The sequence below is a fragment of the Mastacembelus armatus genome, chromosome 17, assembly GCF_900324485.2.
Source record: "Mastacembelus armatus chromosome 17, fMasArm1.2, whole genome shotgun sequence".
NCBI classification, from domain to species: Eukaryota; Metazoa; Chordata; class Actinopteri; order Synbranchiformes; family Mastacembelidae; genus Mastacembelus; species Mastacembelus armatus.
In genome coordinates, this window is record NC_046649.1 from 12,075,907 (window position 1) to 12,094,920 (window position 19,014).

General features: G+C 38.6%; 3 protein-coding genes across 4 annotated transcripts; 1 reads left to right on the plus strand and 2 right to left on the minus strand.

The window, feature by feature from the left end:
* Window positions 1-281: 281 nt before the first annotated feature.
* prkab2 (protein kinase, AMP-activated, beta 2 non-catalytic subunit) lies at window positions 282-5,136 on the minus strand. Of its 2 annotated transcripts, none has more exons than XM_026314430.1 (8): window positions 5,008-5,136; window positions 4,063-4,242; window positions 3,797-3,954; window positions 3,529-3,622; window positions 3,056-3,170; window positions 2,777-2,910; window positions 2,580-2,648; window positions 282-2,130 (listed from the first exon to the last, which is right to left on the minus strand). In XM_026314430.1, the coding sequence occupies exons 2-8, from the start codon at window positions 4,219-4,221 to the stop codon at window positions 2,053-2,055; spliced, it is 807 nt and encodes a 268-aa protein (XP_026170215.1). In that variant the 5' UTR covers window positions 4,222-4,242; window positions 5,008-5,136; the 3' UTR covers window positions 282-2,052. The 2 variants fall into 2 exon arrangements, with proteins under 2 accessions (XP_026170215.1, XP_026170216.1); XM_026314431.1 differs by lacking the exon at window positions 5,008-5,136 and adding an exon at window positions 4,843-4,973.
* Window positions 5,137-5,663: 527 nt separating this feature from the next.
* LOC113134977 (calcium-binding mitochondrial carrier protein SCaMC-1-like) lies at window positions 5,664-10,585 on the minus strand. Its single transcript, XM_026314603.1, has 11 exons — window positions 10,471-10,585; window positions 9,940-10,364; window positions 9,640-9,766; window positions 9,394-9,481; window positions 9,135-9,246; window positions 8,395-8,553; window positions 8,151-8,303; window positions 7,921-8,028; window positions 7,578-7,745; window positions 7,227-7,377; window positions 5,664-6,925 (listed from the first exon to the last, which is right to left on the minus strand). The coding sequence occupies exons 2-11, from the start codon at window positions 10,117-10,119 to the stop codon at window positions 6,744-6,746; spliced, it is 1,428 nt and encodes a 475-aa protein (XP_026170388.1). The 5' UTR covers window positions 10,120-10,364; window positions 10,471-10,585; the 3' UTR covers window positions 5,664-6,743.
* Window positions 10,586-11,397: 812 nt separating this feature from the next.
* Window positions 11,398-18,756, plus strand: LOC113134927 (protein FAM102B-like). The gene is made up of 11 exons (XM_026314523.1): window positions 11,398-11,769; window positions 12,785-12,905; window positions 13,011-13,040; window positions 13,471-13,587; window positions 14,051-14,097; window positions 15,395-15,492; window positions 15,824-15,919; window positions 16,038-16,245; window positions 16,587-16,726; window positions 17,167-17,230; window positions 17,504-18,756. The coding sequence occupies exons 1-11, from the start codon at window positions 11,534-11,536 to the stop codon at window positions 17,544-17,546; spliced, it is 1,200 nt and encodes a 399-aa protein (XP_026170308.1). The 5' UTR covers window positions 11,398-11,533; the 3' UTR covers window positions 17,547-18,756.
* The last annotated feature ends 258 nt before the right edge of the window (window positions 18,757-19,014 follow it).

Consider the following 19,014-nt stretch of genomic DNA (forward strand, 5'->3'; position numbering starts at 1 on the left):
AGTTCAGTAAAGAGTAACTTTTCACCAGACTGTTGCACAACCATGAGTGATACTGACACACCCTGGGGTGCCCTTATACTTCAGCCAGCAAGGTCAGAAGTTAAAGCACTGGAGAAAAGCAAAAAAACAACTTTCCAGCTGGTGTTAGACCAAAATTAACCTATAAACTACATTTAAATGTCTAAACATGTAAGTTTTAAGCCTAAACTGAACAAATCTACACCTAAGTTTGTCTTTAATCCAGATTACATAAAGAAAGGGAAAAAACAAAATGACACGAGTTAGGATGAGCGTGTCCTCTCTTTATTTGCAAACAAATAATACAGCATACAGTGGATCTTCACACTGGTTCTGCAAAGCATTTTGAAACATTCATGAAACTGATGTAAAATTCAAGTTTTGGTTTTAGCTTTACAACACTACATCCATGATGCCTGTCTATACTCCCTTATCATTTCCACGATACACACCTTTTGGACAAAAACTTCATGGCTGGGCTTGACAATCACAATATACTTTCAGAGCGTCACCAACAGGGGATTTATAAAAAGCCCCTTTTACAGTTCTGTAGAGTGCATCAACCATGGGTGTGTATTAGATACTGTACTGTAAATGCAAACAATAAAACACAAATTACAAGTGACGAAAATAACTTTCAAAGTGATCGTATCTCAAAATTCAGAGGATGATTATTAAAGGGCACAGGTAAGCACGGTTAGTACAATGTTTAAATTCATGGCAACAATTCCTCCTCATAGCCCTGTTAATTCTTCTGAAAATGTGCCACAGATCACACTCTGAGGTGTATGCAGTCAGTCTGCTTCTGAATATGACCCACGCTTGGTAGGAGAGCCATATGTTGCAGACATTCCTCACATGCAAAGCAGCAAGCTAAAAGTTTGAGTACACACCTGCGTATGACTGTACATGTAACAGAAACACAAGATACATTCATTTTAATAAAAAGAACTCAATACAGATGCACACGCATTAAAAGCACTAAAAAAAAAGCAATTACAAAACACAACTTGGGTCTATAGTCCAGAGAATCTACAGTACAAGTTATCTGCTGCATAGTAAAAGCTTAGATTGACACCCGTCGTCACAGGATGGTAAAGTGCTTACAAAATTGTGTTAAAACAAAGGCAACAGCAGAATTAAACACTGCCCTTTGACCACTATTTCTCATCTAGCAATTGGGTTTTCTTGTTGAAACAGACTGGTGCTACATAAACGTAACTAAAAGAAATGTGACTTATGTAATACATCAGATGATGTTCGCTGCTGCCTCTTAAACAAAAAACCGGACATCATACTTTTGAATTTACCTACAGTTGAAGTTCAGTATTTTTTTTTGTTTTTACAAGCAGGTTATTGCACTTCATGTTCTAGCAAAGTCAAGTCTGCTGCTTTCTCCAGCACCTCTCCACTACAAGCCTGGCTGAGCCATTCTGTTCATCTGCATGCACTTTCCAAGAAAAAACAAAAACACATACACACACATCAAGCCACTCAGTTCAAAACTTAGCTGAATCAACTGAAGGACAATGTGAAAACACAGAAGGTTCACCCACTCAGTAACAATCAAAATTACAGCAATTGTGAAATTAATCATTCACTAATCCTCTACCAGTCACGATGGCATATGTACACAAACACAGCTCTTTTTACACACGAACATGCAAATAATCACAAAGTCCCGCAAACACTCAAATAAATACACACAGTGATGTAGTCAGGTTCTTGTCCGTCTGTGGATGTTACAGGTTAAAAGCCACAGTATGGTTTTGATCTCTCTTTGATAGGCTACACACACACGAACACACACACACACCCACACACACACACACTCTTGCTTTTTTTCAGAGCCCTCTGTGGACAGAAGTGCAACCTTTTAAAAAAATTTGAAGCCACAGCCACCGGTCTTCAGCTCACCTGTAAACTTGTTTCAGTGCAAGATTTGGCTAAACGTGATGATAAAAAAGAAAAAATAAACAGCAAAATACAAACATGCTGCTCTCTAAAAGCACTGCGGAGCACCTGAGCTGAGGCTTAGATAGGCTTGTAAAGCAGAGAAGTGACGTATTTCTTCTTGTATCTGTGAGTCGCACTCAACACCATCACTCCATCCTGCACAGAGAGAGAGACAACAACATAGGAACAAGTGGCCATGAGCAGGGCCCAAACCAAACAGACAGGTTTCAGTTTGCGAAACTGGTCAACACACCATGACAGATAATAACTAGCATGTTTAGCACAACACGTTTGCTTGCTTTACAACTAAGATTTTAAGTATGAGGTTCAGCATGTTCAAATTCTGAACTGACATTTAAAGGTTAAAAAAAACAATTATTTAAATGGAGGGAAAGGATTATGAGCTTTAATCATTAAATAATTCATGTCAAGGTAAAGGAAACCTGAGATTAAATCACCGCATGTAATAGACAATACAGGCACCTGTTGGCCATACTGAATAGAAAGGGATTGAAAAGTGCTGTTCTCTATGGGTCTAACATTTCATGTACTACCAGTTATATCTGGACAGTCAGAAAAGCTCCAGGTGTTTCCTGTGAACCTACCTTTATTGAAAGAGCATAAAGGTGGTTTAACATGACATGGTTGGGTTCAGGCAGCAGGGCAGGGTCACACTGACAAGAGAGAAAGAGGAAAAATTACAAACCACAAAGACTGGGCAAATCCAAGGCCTCAGGTAAATACTGTTAGTTAATGTGTTAAAATAGATAGATGTGGTAACAGGCCAGGTATAGACACTGACAGATATATTGGTGTCCTTGTTGAGAATGACTTGAAGGAGGTGAGGAGGGAGTATTGGTGGGGCTTTGAAGTGCTCCTCCGGTCTGAAGATGTACTGCTCCTGCCCGTATGGACCTGGTGGAGAGCTGGACAGATCTGTGAGGACACAGCAGATATAACCATTCTGTTGAAAAGGTTTTGACCAATTCTAAAAGGATTTTCTAGTAACAGTTGAATACACTTCATTAGCTAAATGAAAATCGGCATGAAGAGTCCAGGGACAGTGTGGACATAGGCCGACCTGATGTGTCTGAGCACTCCAGAGAGTCGACCTGCAGGGCATCAAACACCTCAAAGTCAGACTTCTTCACGTGGATCAGGTTGTTGATGGTACCGAGCTGGCTGGTTACCAAAGGCTGCAAAAGAGGAATATTTCCAGAGGTCATGACTGAGAGTTTTATAGTTATTTATAAATCTATGTACACATTTCTCTGGGTACTGGATGGAATTAGATGCACTACCAACATAACAAACCATAAGTAGATTTATTGACCAGTGATGATTCAATTTAATTCATTTATTAGCAGCACAGGTCTTTTTAACAAACCAAGATGCTAAAGAAGGAAATGAATTCATTGAAACCAGGTGGGATGCATCTATATTATTAGTTCAATATTAAGGAGCTGCCTTAATATAAGCTTTATTAAAGAAGTCCACCTACAGAGGAAGCACATAAAATACACAGTAAGATGAAAATGACAAAACAAAATGTACCTCTGATGGGTCATGAACCCACTGTCCATCTACAAAAAACTTGTACTGGTGCTCTCCTTCTGGCAAGTCCAGGATCGCTACAAAGTCATTATGGCTTTTGCAGGGAGGAAGAAAGAATTTGAATGCATTAGTGTTTGTTTTCACCCCCTAGTAAAACAACTGGCAAACACAGTGTAGCAGAGTTGAGGAAATTATCACAGGATTCATCCACTCAAGGCAATGAATGTGAAAATGTGCAGACAGCTATAGCTAAGACATTTCTCATTACCTCTTATTTAATGGTATCTTTGTGCTCCAGTTATTAAAGGAACCAGCTATGTAGACCTCCTTCCCTCCGCCAGCCCAGCGGATCACGGTGGGTCGAGCCTGAGGACCAGTCTTCACCAGGTCATCTAGATCTGGGGTGAATTCTTTTTCTCCTAACGCCTAAAACCAAATAAGACATTTTGAGAAAAATCAAACCCAGCACACAGCACTTAAATCAAAAAGCTGTTTCATACAATAACCTGTATCTCTGTATTTTTCCACCAGTACCTTCGACTCCGGCCCGTGGGTGTTGAAGATGTTGGGGTCATCTGTGCTGTCCACCATTTTGCTGCTGGGTTCTTGGTCTTTGTGACTGCCGCTGCTGTCTGAGCGGTGGGCCTTGGCTCCATGGCGATCTCCAGACACCCTGTCACTTGTGTTGCCCATAATACCTCACTATTTATAGTACTACAGAAAAGAGAATCATTGTCATAATTACATTGTATCCTTCTGAAATTAGGAAGAAAGGTGAAAATGTAACATAGACAGAAATAATAACATCATAACTTTTCCTGTGCCTTTATAAGGTTTGCAAAGATGATAAGCAGCAGCCACGATGTAAACAAACGCCTTCATTAACATTAATAGAGCAGTAATAAGGTCATTGTGTGCGTGTGGTCCTACAACACCTGGATATACTATTGACAGCGTATTAGAAGTAAGGCATAGATATGTGTCAGATCCATTATTGTAATAACAAACACATCTATGCTGCAGTTTGTGCCATCATTATAAAGTCATTACATGCCAGGTAAGAAAAACTGGGTCTAGTATTTGTAATAGACATTAAATACAGTAACGTTAGTTTGGTTTTCCCAAAGGGCTAAAAGGTTAAAAGCCAAACTCTGGCTCCTACACCATCAGATATAGACACCATCAGCGACAGACATAACACAACACCATTATCTCACGCTAACAAGAAATTTAACGTCCCAAACTAAGACACACATCGTATTTAGGACTCTAATCCTAATCTTATATGTTGGTAGGAGCTACAGTCCAACTTACTAAAGTCCCTGGGCTGGTTCAGCTGTTTCACCTCGGAGAGTATTTATAGCTGCTTAGCTTACTGTTAGCTATCTAGCTGTTATTTCCGATGTCGGCATCGACTGAAAACTACAGCGAAAACTGTACTTATTCTCTATGTAGTAATTTCAGAGCGAACAAACTCACCTATACCAGTTGGTGTTGTTTTAATATTTGTTTTTAGCAGAGGGCCCACCTCTTTACAACAGCTGCAGCGCGAAGGGAGCCCAAACTACGGTGTGCGGCAAGGACAAAATTATTGTCAGCATATTTTTTCATCAGGGTGAAGGACTCCTGGGTCGAGCGTGAGGAAACTCCAACCATGGACACTATTAGGCCAGAACTGAGGGTTGTTTATTCTGTATTCTCACAGAGATGCAAAAAGCTATTCAAAGCAGCAGAATGAATTGAGTTGTGAGCCTAATGTGATGACTAAATTAAATTTGTATGCCAGTTATATAATTGTGGTCTTGACATTGATTGGATTGATAGATTGGATTAAACTCTGAAGTGTGTTGTCTATTTAACATCCTCACACAGTGCTATAATATATAGTGTAAGTTACTGTATTATTAAGGTCTAATTTTCACAACACCTGTACACTAATATAATAAAAACAAAAAACTTTAACTGTCTAAAATATTATTATGATCTGGTTACTTATATTGTGCTGCCAAACACCAATACTATTACATTTCAGCTCTGCATGTGTTTTGTGTTTATTAACCCATAGGTGTAGCTGTTCAACACATCAAGAATCTTCACACCGGTGAAGAAGAAGAAGCCGAACTCAACCTGTGCTCTCAAGTCAAGACCAGTTTTATTTATTTTTTTAGGATCCCTATAAATGTATTTCATCACACAGAAAAAAACTGACACACATCATCTTACATGGCAGTAAAACATTTCATTCACTGAGCTTGGTGAAAGATCAAGTAACAAAAATTATTGTAACTTGGTGTGCTGAAATGAGAAGTCACACAAGAAAAAAAAAAAACATGCTCCTCGCAAGCATTTCTGTCCAGTGAGCAACTGTTACCAGCAATAACCATTATAACCTTAAATAATCATCCATAAATAATAATGAAAACAGGTATACGACATACAGTACATATATATATGTATATATATATATATATATATATATAGTAAAAACATATCTGCTGTTGTTAGAAGATTTACACTAAGAAGCTGTAAGGCACATTTAAATATTTATTTAAATGATTGTTGAATGCAGAATGCGGACGTTTTCAGATTGCACAATATACGTGTGTCTTCATGGACACAGTATTCCAGTGTTAACAAGTATTGATTTTTCAGGGCCAGTTATTTTTAGTCAACAGCTGCTGAATGGAGCACTGTTTGTCCGGAGCTGGTCTTATTCTAGAGCTGATGAATGAAAAATGTTAAGTTACTTCTAAAAGGTGTGGATTTTTATGTTTAACCTAATATAAAATATTTTAAAATAAGACTATAACTCACAGCAGCTACCGTAAGCTACCGCTTTGATTTGATCACAATTTTCAAAGAACAACAGTAGCATAAGTTTAACATCCTATTATGTTTTGTATGTTCTACATTGTACGTATGTTTTTATGTACAGTACTGTAATGTCAAGTTTTTTTTCAAACATGTCAAAATTTTGGGAGTGTGTTAAACAGTAGAATAAAAATCAATGCATGCTCACCACAAATGATTAATGCTTTAGCTACTGTCAGACCATCCTTATTGCAATGCATACAGTTTTCCACCCACTGAACTCTGGGGCCAGCAGGTGGAAGTCATGCACTGTATGTTTGATGTTTGTCTTTTGTCTTAGAGTTATTTCAGGCATTTTCAAGTCTGACAAATACAGTAAATGTTCTCTTTATTTGCGTGCAGTATCATTTGGAGATTCCCAAGCCAGTCTTCATGTACTCATAAACCACATAGCTAATGCTGACAGCAGGAATGACTTTCATGAAGTTTGGCAGGATGCCCCGGTAGAGTCCAAAAAAACCATCTTTGGCTACAATCTTTTTCATCAGAGAACTCATGGAGGGCTGGTCTGATGAATCCAGAGATGCTGAAAAGGAATATTAAGTTTGAGAGGCAGTGCAGTGACTAAACACAGTTTTTATTTCTGTGCTCCATGTAGGAGACTGGTATAATAGAGGGTTCGCTAGTTGAAAATGCAGAATTTATGTTATTTCTATATGTCAGTTTGTGTAAATGACAGAAGGATACCCTTCTCTGTTGCAGCCCATATACACTCTGCGCCCTACACTACACACTAATCCTGACTAATGTATAAATATTGTGCAGTGTGCAACTATGGTCAATGTAAGTTTTGCCATCACTGTTTTCAAATGTCAGCCTGAGTTTACCTTTTGCCTGCATCCGTGTGCGTACAAGTGCGAGTGGATAGCTGGCCAGCTGGCCACAGGTACTAGAGATGGTCCCGCAGCCCAGCAACACCAGAACTCCGGGGTTAGCTGAGTCTTTGGCATGATATGACAACCAGGTGTTCTTTAGACTCTGAGACACAGGCGAGACAAAGTGCCATATATCAGTGTAACACAAAAATGTATTTCCCTGATTAAATTTAAAGCAGCCTTGCAATCCAAGATGAAATGGTTTATTGTGCTTACATGTTTATTTATTGAGTTAAATTAACAAAGTGCACTCTTTTATGAAACATCGCCACAGCGGCAGAATACATCATAAAGTCTGCATACCTCATAAACAGCGAGGTCTATCCCGGCATAAGGAATGATGCCCAGTAAGTTTGGAACGTAGCCCTTGTAGAAAGCTTTAACACCCTCCTTCCTCAGGATGATCTTAGCACAATGAAACATACCATAATACTGGCCAGTTTTTCTCAGAGTCAGTCGAGTTTTCAATACCTTAAAGAGAAACAGTACAAAAGCACAAAAATCAAGGCACTTAGTACCTGTACAGAATATTTTGATTTGTGTGGTACCTTTTAAGTTTTTGAGAAAACCTTACAGAGCTGATGTGATTATTTAAATTCATCCAGTGAATGAGTATGACAAAAAACTTACACCAAAGTCATCTTACCTCCATTGGGTAGATGGCTGTCTGTGCTGTGGCCCCAGCCAGAGAACCAGCCATAAACCTCTGGTGTGTCTGTGTCTTTTTACCCTCTGATGATAACAACTTCTTATACTGCGACAAAAACACAAATGGCAAGAAAATAAATAATTAATCTGCCCTGATATTTATTAACATGCCATAATAATAACAAATGTATAAAGAAAATGTTTTGCTTTATAGAAGCAGTCACTCACTTGTTCATATGCCATAAATTTGATCGCTGTCTCGGGTGCAATCTTTAAAACATTGATTCCATTTCCCCTCCACAGTGAAGTTGGCCCACCTTCAATGATCATCTGCTTGAAGCCACCCAGCAGAGTTATTCTATTGGACTTAGAGGAGTGCACCTGCAGTAAAAATGGATACATTGTACAGGACCTTCCTACATGCATCTATTGAAGGAAACAATAGATTTGACCTTTTTTTTATATACTTCACCTGCATGAAGACTTTCATCCTGTCCAGAGGTGCAGTACCAGTGCGAGAGACGGCGCCCGCTACTGCACCTGCAACAAGCTGCTTCCACCAGCCACCTGAAGTCTTCTCTTCTTCTGTGAATTCATCAGGGATGGTAAGACTGTCACCTATATCCAGCACCTAGTAATCACATAAACACATTTACCCAGGTTTATTTATGGGCACCAGTAAAACTGATCATTACATGCTTATATCATTATATGTTTGATAAAACTTGCACAAAGAAAAGTCTACAGTTTGAAAAAGGCTAAAAAACCAGTTGTGATTGTGAAATGAGTTAAGATCCCTATATTTTAGCTAGAACTGCTTGTAAAATCCCTATCACAGAAATGGCAGGATGTGCCAAACAGGGTGCATTGAAAACTTAGTGTGCAGGGAAACAAACAGGTTTATGCAGTTAGTGAAAGTGTCCAGAGGGCACTACTGTGACACGTTTATGGTATGAGAATGCAAATGTATCTGTTCTTGTTACCTATAAGGATTTATAAACATTCAAATACATGCTCTATTAAGATATTAAGCAAATATTCTTTGCAGTAAAGTGGTAAACCCATGAATAATAGCTATATATGCAATAAGTGAAGGAGGCAGTGTAGTGCTGTGACCTAATTATCATGGACACACTGCGTCAAAAATGTCAACTGCAGAGAAAATCCACAGTACAGGATGGATTTGAGAGCGTGTTTCTACATGGCCCATACCGAGGAGTGTTTCCAGTAGCGTATTATCTCTTCCAGGTTGTGGGCAGGGTACAACAGAAAGTGTTCTCTCCACTCATTCCAGTCCACCATCATGGTGCCATCAATGTCCATGCTACAGAAACACACAGACATTTTACCTAATGAACTGATGGCTTATTATGTTGCACTGCACTAAGCCTACTTGTCATCCATAGAAAGTCTTCAAATTACACAAGGACCATCTTAGTAATAATTTAGTGAATAGGCATGGAGATCAAACCTCTGTAATATTTTCAGGGCATCCTCTCTGCTGACATGTATACCCAGCTCAGCAAGGGATTGTTGGATCTCTGAGGCATCAATGCGCCCTGATGACATAAAGAACTCTACTGAAACATGCTGCAATATAAACAGTGGCTCTGTGGATCTATAAACATTGCAGGCATGTGTCATTATGTGTGAACACTCGTGCCAAGTATTTTTTAGAATGAGGCAACTCCTGCAGCAGGCTTCACCCATCTCCTACCATCGTTGTTTCTGTCCAGGCTCTTGAATGTCAGCCGCAACTTCTTCTCGTGCTCTTTCAGGTATTTGGTAAACTCGCTGAAGTCCAAACTCCCATCTTTGTTTTGGTCACCGGACAACACAATTTTCTGCAGGCAGGACAACAAACCTAATCGTTCACTTGCTGCAGTAATATCAGGGTCAGTCACACACACACACGCAGTCAGAATATCATACTACTCGCATTGTAACTTATGCATAGCGTGCAGGCCAGGACTTGAAACTCTTGTCTGTGTAGGACCTTATAGCTCCTGAGTTTTACCTGTGCAGCACCGTGCCGGAATATGCCCATTGCCTTAAGGCCCGCTCGCAATTCGGCGACATCCACCTTCCCATCATTATTGGTATCGAGCCTGTCAAACAGGTCCTGATATGACCTCTCACTGTCGGCATCCCAGCACCGGGCATTTGATAGTAAAAACGTCCGTAACGTCTGATACATGATAGGGCCAATGTGGAAGTAACGTCCAGAACAGCCGTTCAGTAGTCAGGACCTTATTATTAATCCATATCGAAAGGTTTTCATAAATCCTAATGAAATTCGCTCGGTGTTTGTGATGAAACACGTGTTTCCATAATTCTTTTATTTTGCAAGCTGTTCCATGCGAAGGTGTATTCCGTAGCGTTCCGGGGGAGCTGCAGTAATCGAGGGCGGAGCAACAGCCGACGGAGGGTACTCGACGTTTTCTGCGGAAAAGAAGGAGCGGTGGTCAAATAGAAGAGTTATGAAATAAACAATCCCAAGATTAACCACATGCATAATCCGATTTATGCATCTCACGGCAGATTTTACCATCAGTTAGTTGACCCTCACTTTGCGTGATATGTGAGGGCGCATTCTGCAGGACATTTAATCTTTCCATCTATATCGACGTGTGTCATTTGAAACACATAGCATCGTATTTCCTATAACGCAACAACGCTGGTTCTCACTAGAGGGCAGTATTAAATCGCAAAAAAGGTGGTGCACACAACAAAAATCAGGGGCCCCTCCCTGTACGTGTGGTCTTTGGGCCCGTCAACAAAACGGTGAAGTGTTACATTTCAGTTAAACTGGTATTACTGAGTGGATGTTTATTTAATCCAGGGGGTATTTTGATTAAAAATTCATTAGGGCCTAGAAGCACTGGTTATGACTGTACAAATCCTTTGGTTGAGTAGAATGTTAATTTAGTTTGTGTATTTTTATAATGTATAAGCCCATATTTATTAAACTATTTTCATAACCATCCACAGATAACCACAGATAAGAAATTACTTAAATTTCCATTTATTGCACTGTGTACTTATGCATGTCTGCAATTCAGAGGTAATTCAGAGGTAAGTAATGAGTTAATTGTTTGTCAAGTTTTTACATACAAAACACAGTCATGTTGGAAAATAGCCTATGTACGATGCATTGTTATAAACTATCCTACAGTATATCAACTCTACAGAATTAGCTCAAATCATTAAAGTGTTTTAACTACTATAAATAAAAAAAAAAAATATCTGACAGTATTTCAGTGAGCACCTTATGCAATATTTCTTTTTGTTATGTGTCTGCTAAATGACGGATACTCTTTCCTCTGTTTTCCTGACTTCTCCTTTTTGCGGTCAGGGAAATAGTGTTATTTCAGTGCATTAACCTTTATGAATGGCTTTTAATGCAGAAAGCAGCGTTTGTCCTGTCCGGGCCGTCAGTGGGCGTTTTCAATGCATGTCAAACTACAACGTGATGTGTTCACGCACCTCGGTAGTTCTCATGTTCGTGCAGCTGCAGTGTCCAATCAAACCACGGAATTTCCTTCACGTCATGTTTTATTTTTCAGTGGGTGGGAAGGAGGAGATTTGAACTTTGAGTCGTGTTTGCAGCGATGCAGCTACAGCTGAGCGAGCAGCAGATAGCACGGACCGCAGTCTCTCAGCTTTTCTGCACCGACAGTCCCCAGCGTTCAGGAACCAGCATGTCGTTCATCCTAATGAAGAAAAAGCGATTTAAATTTAAAGTAGACTTCGACTTGGAGGAGTTATCATCTATTCCCTTTGTAAATGGAGTTTTATACTGTAAAATTAGGCTTCTGAATGGAGGCTTTGCCGAAGAGTCGTCTCGGTAAGAATTTTTGCTATTTATAGCAGCAGTTCACTGGTTGTTCAACAATCTAAAGTTTGATTTCAAAACTGATTTGATCAAAACCTGATTTAAGTCCCTCTTCAATTTACTTTGGACTCCTCTGAAGTATTTGTTGTCTCGGGTTTGCGTTTTTTGTTTAACTACAGAATAATATTTGGCTAGCTAATCAAAGTAAGTTGACGCTAGCTAACGCTAACTACGTTTGCTTTTAATAACATTAACGTTAGACGAAGATAAGCAGTGAACTGTTGTCCATTGACTTACCTAACCAATGGTTGATTTAACGGGGTTTTAACAGAACCAGTGACTCTAATTAACAGCTAGATAGTTTAGTAAACTAACAATTTAATTTAACTAGTTAGCTAACCCTAACTTCATTTTTAAGAGATGGGGTGGTCACATGTAGTTGCTAAGCAACCGTTAACGTTAGCAAGTTCAGTTACCAGTTATAATAATACCAATTTATAATTTATTAATAATAATAATTATTATTATTATTATTATTATTAATAATAATAATAATAATAATGTAGTGTGTGTGTCTGTGTGTGAGAGACGACCAAAATCTAAATTTCCTTCCATTACAAAGCAGCATACAGGGTTAATCCCCTCAGGCCTATGATTATAGTTAAACTGCTTGTAAGGTTTACATGAGTCACACTGGAAAAACAAAATGGACAGAGGCGTAACTATATGTTGCTGCCCCTCATTACTTTGTCATGGTAACTGCAACTCTTCCTGAAAACGAATATAAACACTGTCCGTAGTTCATTTTGCCTGTACCCTGTCAAGTCATGTCAATTTTATTTTTCAGTATCTAGTTCACAATCACAAATCACAAAACCTCAGCTTGCACACTAGTCTGGGATCTTCAACCACACACTCTGTGGGTAACCCACACACAAATCAGGCACATTTGTGAGTAATAACTACTGTTTCAGTATGCTGGTGTCTTTGGTGTGAAGTAGCGTTTCCAAATGTACTTCTCTCACAGGGAGCCAGTTCAAGCCAACTGTGTACGCTGGAAGAAGAGATTCTCTTTCATCTGTAAGATGAGTGCCAATGCTGGGACAGGTGTACTAGACCCTTGTGTGTGCCGGGTGTCAGTTCGCAAGGTACTGCAAAAATGAATAGTAGTACTTTTCCATTCAAAGTAGTGTGTGAGATACTGATGAAACCGTAAATGTAACCTAACTAATTTTTGTGCTTTATCATATTAGGAATTGAAAGGTGGCAAAACATTTGCAAAGGTACGACTTCTCATTTGTACTGTTCCTTGTTGCAAACACAGCAGCTTAAGTACAACAGATCCATTTGAACAATCTTATCATAATAAGATAACATTTGGACTTCTAAGTGCCCTTAGAGGACTTTTTTGTAGCGATAGGTCTATGTTAATATTTCCAGCTTGGGTTACTAGTTGAAAAATCTGTAAAACCAAACCTGTGCCACGTTAACTAGTAACTTAAATTATGATTGGTTATCAAGTACTGAAGGTTACAATTCTGACATCTCCTTAAGCCAGAGCTGGGATGGATTTCATTCTCAGTAGATAATTTATTATGTAAAATTAGGTTGCCAGTCATGGGTTAATAGAAAGAAAGCACTTTCTAGTCAATAGTAACTATTGCTGTAAGCTCTGTATTTAACTGTTGTTTGCTTGGTTAATTATGTGTGCAGCTGGGCTTTGCTGACTTGAATCTCTCTGAGTTTGCTGGTTCTGGCAGCACTATACGACGGTGTTTACTAGAAGGATATGACACCAAGAACACCAGACAGGACAACTCAATTCTCAAGGTACTTTGGTGAAGAATCACACAACTCCATAGTGCTCTGTTAAATACTGTGGGGAATGTCCTTAGGAGTCTTTATCACGCTGGCAATGTTTTGGGCTTACCAGGAATGTATTTTTGCATCATAAACATACACCTGTGCTTGTAAAACTGCATAGCTATTATGAAAGTCCCCAGTATTTGAGCTCATCAGCAGTGCCAGACATTCTTCTACCAGAGAAACCTGAATGTGGGAAAAGCTGAATGCCCTGACAGCTGATTCATGACATGTCTGTGCCTGTGATCTAAAAACTGCCTGAGCCATGGGAATTTTAAATACTCAGACTCTTCCTGGGCACAGATCTGCCTTCAACTTACATTGTTTCTCAAAATCTTATTCTAAACCTTAGTTTACCAGTGAACCTAGGAGACAACACATGTCTTTTTGCATGGCTAAAGCTGGCATTACTATTCTTTTTCTGTTACAGGTTGTCATCACTACACAACTTATGTCTGGAGACCCCTGTTTTAAAACGTAAGAGCTCTTATTCACCTAATATATCCGTTCATTTTTATTGCTCATCTTTTAAGTTTAGACATCAATTCGTTTTGAAACCTAGAAAATTTTGTGGTTACAGAGGAAGATTTTACCCCATGTAAGAGTCTGCATCTAACCACAGCAGCCAGTATTTTTATCGCATCCTGTCTGTCACTAACACACTGTCTTTTGTTATCACGAACACCCACAGAGTTGATTATAGTTTTACTAATGCTGGCTGAGATCTTATCACATATTAATCGGAGGTAAAACCTCACCCTTGCATATATCTGCCCAACCTCATTTTGTGTGCTGCACTCTGCTGTGTAACATCACACTCCTGGCAAAGCCTGTTCCATGTGCAAACAGTTACATTTTTTTAAAACTGACAGCCAACCCACTAACAGGTTTTTCAATGTATTCTGTCATAGTCCAATTCCTTCTTAGTGTAATAACATACATGCTGCTTCCTAGGAGACGTCTAATATGTAAACTAAAGGCTTGCCTAGTCAGACAGTGTTACTCATTGTGTGGAGGATATACACAGTGCACAGTGAAAAGATGACGCCCATTTTTTTTTTCCACTGTCACTCTTTGTCTACATCTTCTCACACATTCCTCTATTTAACATAACATCTCTTCAGCAGTGATGTGGCGTTTCCTGTGTTATTGTCAGCTAAACCGGTAGTTGCTTAAATGTATGTCTTTCTATTTTATTACACTTAACACACTTATTACTAATGCACCTATAATTGAACAAAAAGACTGTTAGCTTTGTTTTTTGTGTTTAATTATCACTAGTTATTAATACTAATAGTTTGTATAATAATAAGGAGGATATGAAAATGTCAATATCAGATTTGCAACAAGCAGCACTTTGTGCCATCTATTCTCTAGTTGAGGTAAAGTACTGCAACGTGTGATGAACCTGAGTGAGAATAATAAATAACTTGGAGTCCAAGAGCACTTTTGAGCAAACCAGAGTATGTTTCTTGATAGGGGAAAGCATAAAAACAAATACATAATGTTAATTAATCCTAGGATTTATGTTATAAGTAATGTTATAGTTTTAAGAGTCAAATAGTGACATTAAAGGTTAGGGTGTAGAGTTTTAATGCAGTTCAGCATTTTTTTTTTTTTAGTAATCAGAAATAAAAATCAGTAATGCTTTAGTATCCATATAAACATACTTTTGATAAAGCGTTTAAAAGAGCTCATCAAAAACAAAGCTAAGTGAAGCTTGGATCACCACTTTGCTTCTAAGTAGCTTTTCTGCTTCCTGTGGTCTCTTTAGTCCTCCATCTACAGCCATGACTCTGGGAATCCCACAGACTGAAGCTGAGTGTCTCCTCCAGGACAGAAAGGGAGGGCACATATCCCATTCATTCACTGGTAAGTACGTAGAGACTGTAAGGCTTAAAATATTTTGATCTTTCCTACTGTAGATAACCTTTCATTCTAATTCTTTATCATTGACAAAGACACTTAATTTGTTGTATTGAAGTAATTTTGACTGTTTCACTAAGGACTATTCTTTACGAGATGCTGTGATTATTCAGTAGTAAACAGACATTTTCAAAATCCACCAAAAAATAAGGCTTTGTGGGTTTTATGACAAAGAAGTAGCACTGCCTGTGAATAGCTTTTTACTTTAGCTGTATGTGCTTTTTGTCCATGCCAATGCTCATAATAAAACTGTGACTTTCACTTTTTTTTTCTTTAGAGATTCCAAGAAAGTCAGTATCAGTTCCAGAAGAGTTGGTAGCCTATGGTCACTCTAGATCATCCAGCTACGCAAGTCAGAATTCAAAAATCTCAGGTATGAAATGAAAAGACACATACTATATTTATTCTCTTCTAGCAAATTCAAAGTTCTTATCAGTTACATAAATTAAAAATATGTTCTATCACTTAGTTTTTTGCTCTCCTGTCTTTAGGTTACAGCTCTAATCACTCCAGTTTAACAGATTTGAGCCATCATAGGAGCGCATCAGGAGGTTCTGCCTCCACAGGCATTGGCAGCATTCTGGAGCCCAGTGATCAACAGGCAGAAAAAGGAGAGAAGGAGAGTAGGACCAATCCACCAGTGTCTGCAACCTTTCACCATGCTCCTGAACATCCCTCCACACCTTCCAAGCTTCTAAGGTAATACGCACAAAAGGTCTCAAATTGACATCCAAAAATGTAGGTCTCATCTGACTTTAAAACATTCCATAATGAACAAACCTGATTGAATTCAAGTGAAAAAGTTTAAAATGAATACAGCTCAGTACTCACAAATCCTGGACAAATTAGTGGTATTACATCATACTGTAACGCTATACACCACAGGGAATAATTGGAACACATAATTTGCTGCCATATACAGCATGTAATATTGAATAACAAACATTACACAGTTATATTAATGTAACTATTAATATAATATATTTATGTATTTTCCTATGAAGTGGATATTTCTCATTCATTTCATCATATTTCTGCAGTAGACACCTGGAAAAGCAGAACTCCATGGAGAATCAGCTGAAGAGAGTGGATGCCACCAGGGTGGATGCTGATGACATAATAGAGAAAATCCTGCAGAGTCAAGATTTCAGCCATGGCTTCTTAGACTCCAGTGCAGAGGGTTTGTACAGCTAATCTCTAACTCTGACATATGAAGGCTGGCTTGTAAAGTTGTCTACCATGCTGCAGAGGGGATCAAATTACTTTAAGATGCTGCTGTTCAATAACATGTCTCTACGAACTCCTCAAAGTAAACCCCTGTCCTTAACCTATGACTTCATATTAAGGGGTCAGTCATTTATTATTTAGAAATGGTGACACGACTTAACTCTCAGCTACCTCTCTGGCTGTTTCTCAAAAGACATAACATTTTTGGCTGTGTGGTTTCTTGTCAGCTGCCGCACCAACGTCCTACAACATCCCCTAGTCAGTAGTCATTTATTTTTATTTTTAAATCCTAGATACTATGGGAATCAAGCCTTTTCAAACCCAATTGTGCAAATTGATTGTCAGTTTCTCTATTTCTAATGTTTGTGTATGTATGTTTGTGCATTGCTGCAGAGGAGGGCCTCAGCTTGTTTGTTGGTCCCGGTGGCAGTACAGCCTTGGGCAGCCAGCACACGAGGTGGGTGTGCTTACATAACTCGGTTGTGGCTGCCATGCAGCAGGCTTTTACTACAAATATTGACAACTGCAAATATGCTGAATGGTGATTCTGATGAGGAATCATATTCCTCATAATCATGTATTTAAGTGGTATATTTATGTTGTATGTCTCGTGTAAAATGTCCAGATACTGTAAATTTTGATAATTCTGCACATAAAATAATGTGCCTCACAGTTGATTAGATAACCACTCATTTCCTGCCATGTAACACATTGTGGCATTCTCTTTCAGGGTCGCAGCTGGAGCCTTTGAGCAGGTGGTGATTAAGCGTTAGGCTTTGGAAACATGTGACTGCTGTAAAGGGTGCCATATTACACTGATGCAGGGGACACAAGACATAGCAGTGGAGGTGCCGTCACAACTTGCTCCTGCCTCACTCCAAAATTTTAATTCTCTTACGCAATGTCTCTGTGTGTGGCCTAGAGCTTCTGTTGACCAGGAGAGCCCTCTTGTGTTAAAGGGGTGGAATTGAGATAACGAATATACTGACATTTTTTGTGCTCTATGAAAACTGTAAGAAAAGGGATTGCTGTAGTAATTTCTTTGTTCACCCCTCTGTGAGGAAACTGTAATTGGTCATCACTGTTATTTAAAACAAACGTATTTTGAGTATTACACCTGTCTTATTGTGGTAAAATTTGGATTTTGTTTCACTATTTTACTTATACTGTGTTTGTCTTAGTATTGATTGCAGCTGCCAATAGGTGCAAAGGTATTTCTCTTAAACCAGACTGAGCACATTGTATAAATTGTCACAAATTTTAACAGGTGTTGCTGTCTTAGAAACAGAGAAACTGATATTTAGATTCTGTGAACAGGAATTAAAAGCCACTAGTCTCCTTATCTTTTTATGAATATTAATGATGGGATAAGTTGCTGGATGGGGACTGTGCAGTCCCATACATTTAAAGTAATAACTGACAAGGTGGAATTTGTGCACAGTGGTTACAGTATCATTGTGTCAGTAGCTCAAGCCTATTGTCACCTGGTTATGAAGGAGGATAACTGCATGTAAAATGCAATGTTTATATATTTTGTTCTTTTGGTATGATTTCTATTAGTGTGTGTGTACTTGAAAGTGAGAAGATTTTGGCCACTTTGCACTTTTACAGACCCCTGTATAACCCCTGTTAAGACATTGTTTTACGGTTAAGTTTAGAAGTAAGTTTAGGTTGGGCTTAAACATTAATTTAGTTGTGATGTTAAGGTTAGGGTCAGTGAGTAGGAAAAGCATAATGTTTATGTCTTTGTGAGTGTCCTCACAAAAATAGAAATACAAATCTGTTTATGTGTGTTTGTTGGCTGTAAAGTCAAAAGTACTGAATTAATTTGTACTACCAGATTTTAGTAAACTATGTATTCATTGTCACTTGGGAAGTTATATCAGTACTACGGTCCACGTATTCAAAGTCAGCTATGTAAAGCTCATGATTTTTATGTTGTTTTTACAACCCTGTTGCTGTATTTAAAGCCAAAATAAATAAAACACGCACACTCTGGAATTGGGTAATTTCCATCTGTTTTATGTACTGCATTTCACTAGCCCTGTGAATTGGAAAGTGAAATTTAAACCCCAGACACTGAGATACTATTAATAAGTTCGACCAAACAAGCATTTCAAAATAAAATGTCTACTGAGCACATATGAAAAGAAAAACAGTGGGCGTTTTACAAGCTCCATGAAATTAATATACAATAATTACAGTCACATATTGTCTTTATAGAACTCTTCGACATATTTC

Excerpts from the sequence above, each read along its gene's own strand:
- prkab2 (XM_026314430.1), bottom strand. The coding sequence starts at position 4,221 with ATGGGCAACACAAGTGACAGGGTGTCTGGAGATCGCCATGGAGCCAAG. Across the intron at positions 3,171-3,528 it reads GGGTTCATGACCCATCAGAG|CCTTTGGTAACCAGCCAGCT; the intron begins GTACATTTTGTT and ends CCTCTTTTGCAG. Across the intron at positions 2,911-3,055 it reads GGAGTGCTCAGACACATCAG|ATCTGTCCAGCTCTCCACCA; the intron begins GTCGGCCTATGT and ends GTGTCCTCACAG.
- LOC113134977 (XM_026314603.1), bottom strand. The coding sequence starts at position 10,119 with ATGTATCAGACGTTACGGACGTTTTTACTATCAAATGCCCGGTGCTGG. Across the intron at positions 9,767-9,939 it reads TCCGGCACGGTGCTGCACAG|AAAATTGTGTTGTCCGGTGA; the intron begins GTAAAACTCAGG and ends TCCTGCCTGCAG. Across the intron at positions 8,304-8,394 it reads GGATGAAAGTCTTCATGCAG|GTGCACTCCTCTAAGTCCAA; the intron begins GTGAAGTATATA and ends TTTTTACTGCAG.
- LOC113134927 (XM_026314523.1), top strand. The coding sequence starts at position 11,534 with ATGCAGCTACAGCTGAGCGAGCAGCAGATAGCACGGACCGCAGTCTCT. Across the intron at positions 12,906-13,010 it reads GCCGGGTGTCAGTTCGCAAG|GAATTGAAAGGTGGCAAAAC; the intron begins GTACTGCAAAAA and ends TTATCATATTAG. Across the intron at positions 16,246-16,586 it reads ACACCTTCCAAGCTTCTAAG|TAGACACCTGGAAAAGCAGA; the intron begins GTAATACGCACA and ends ATATTTCTGCAG.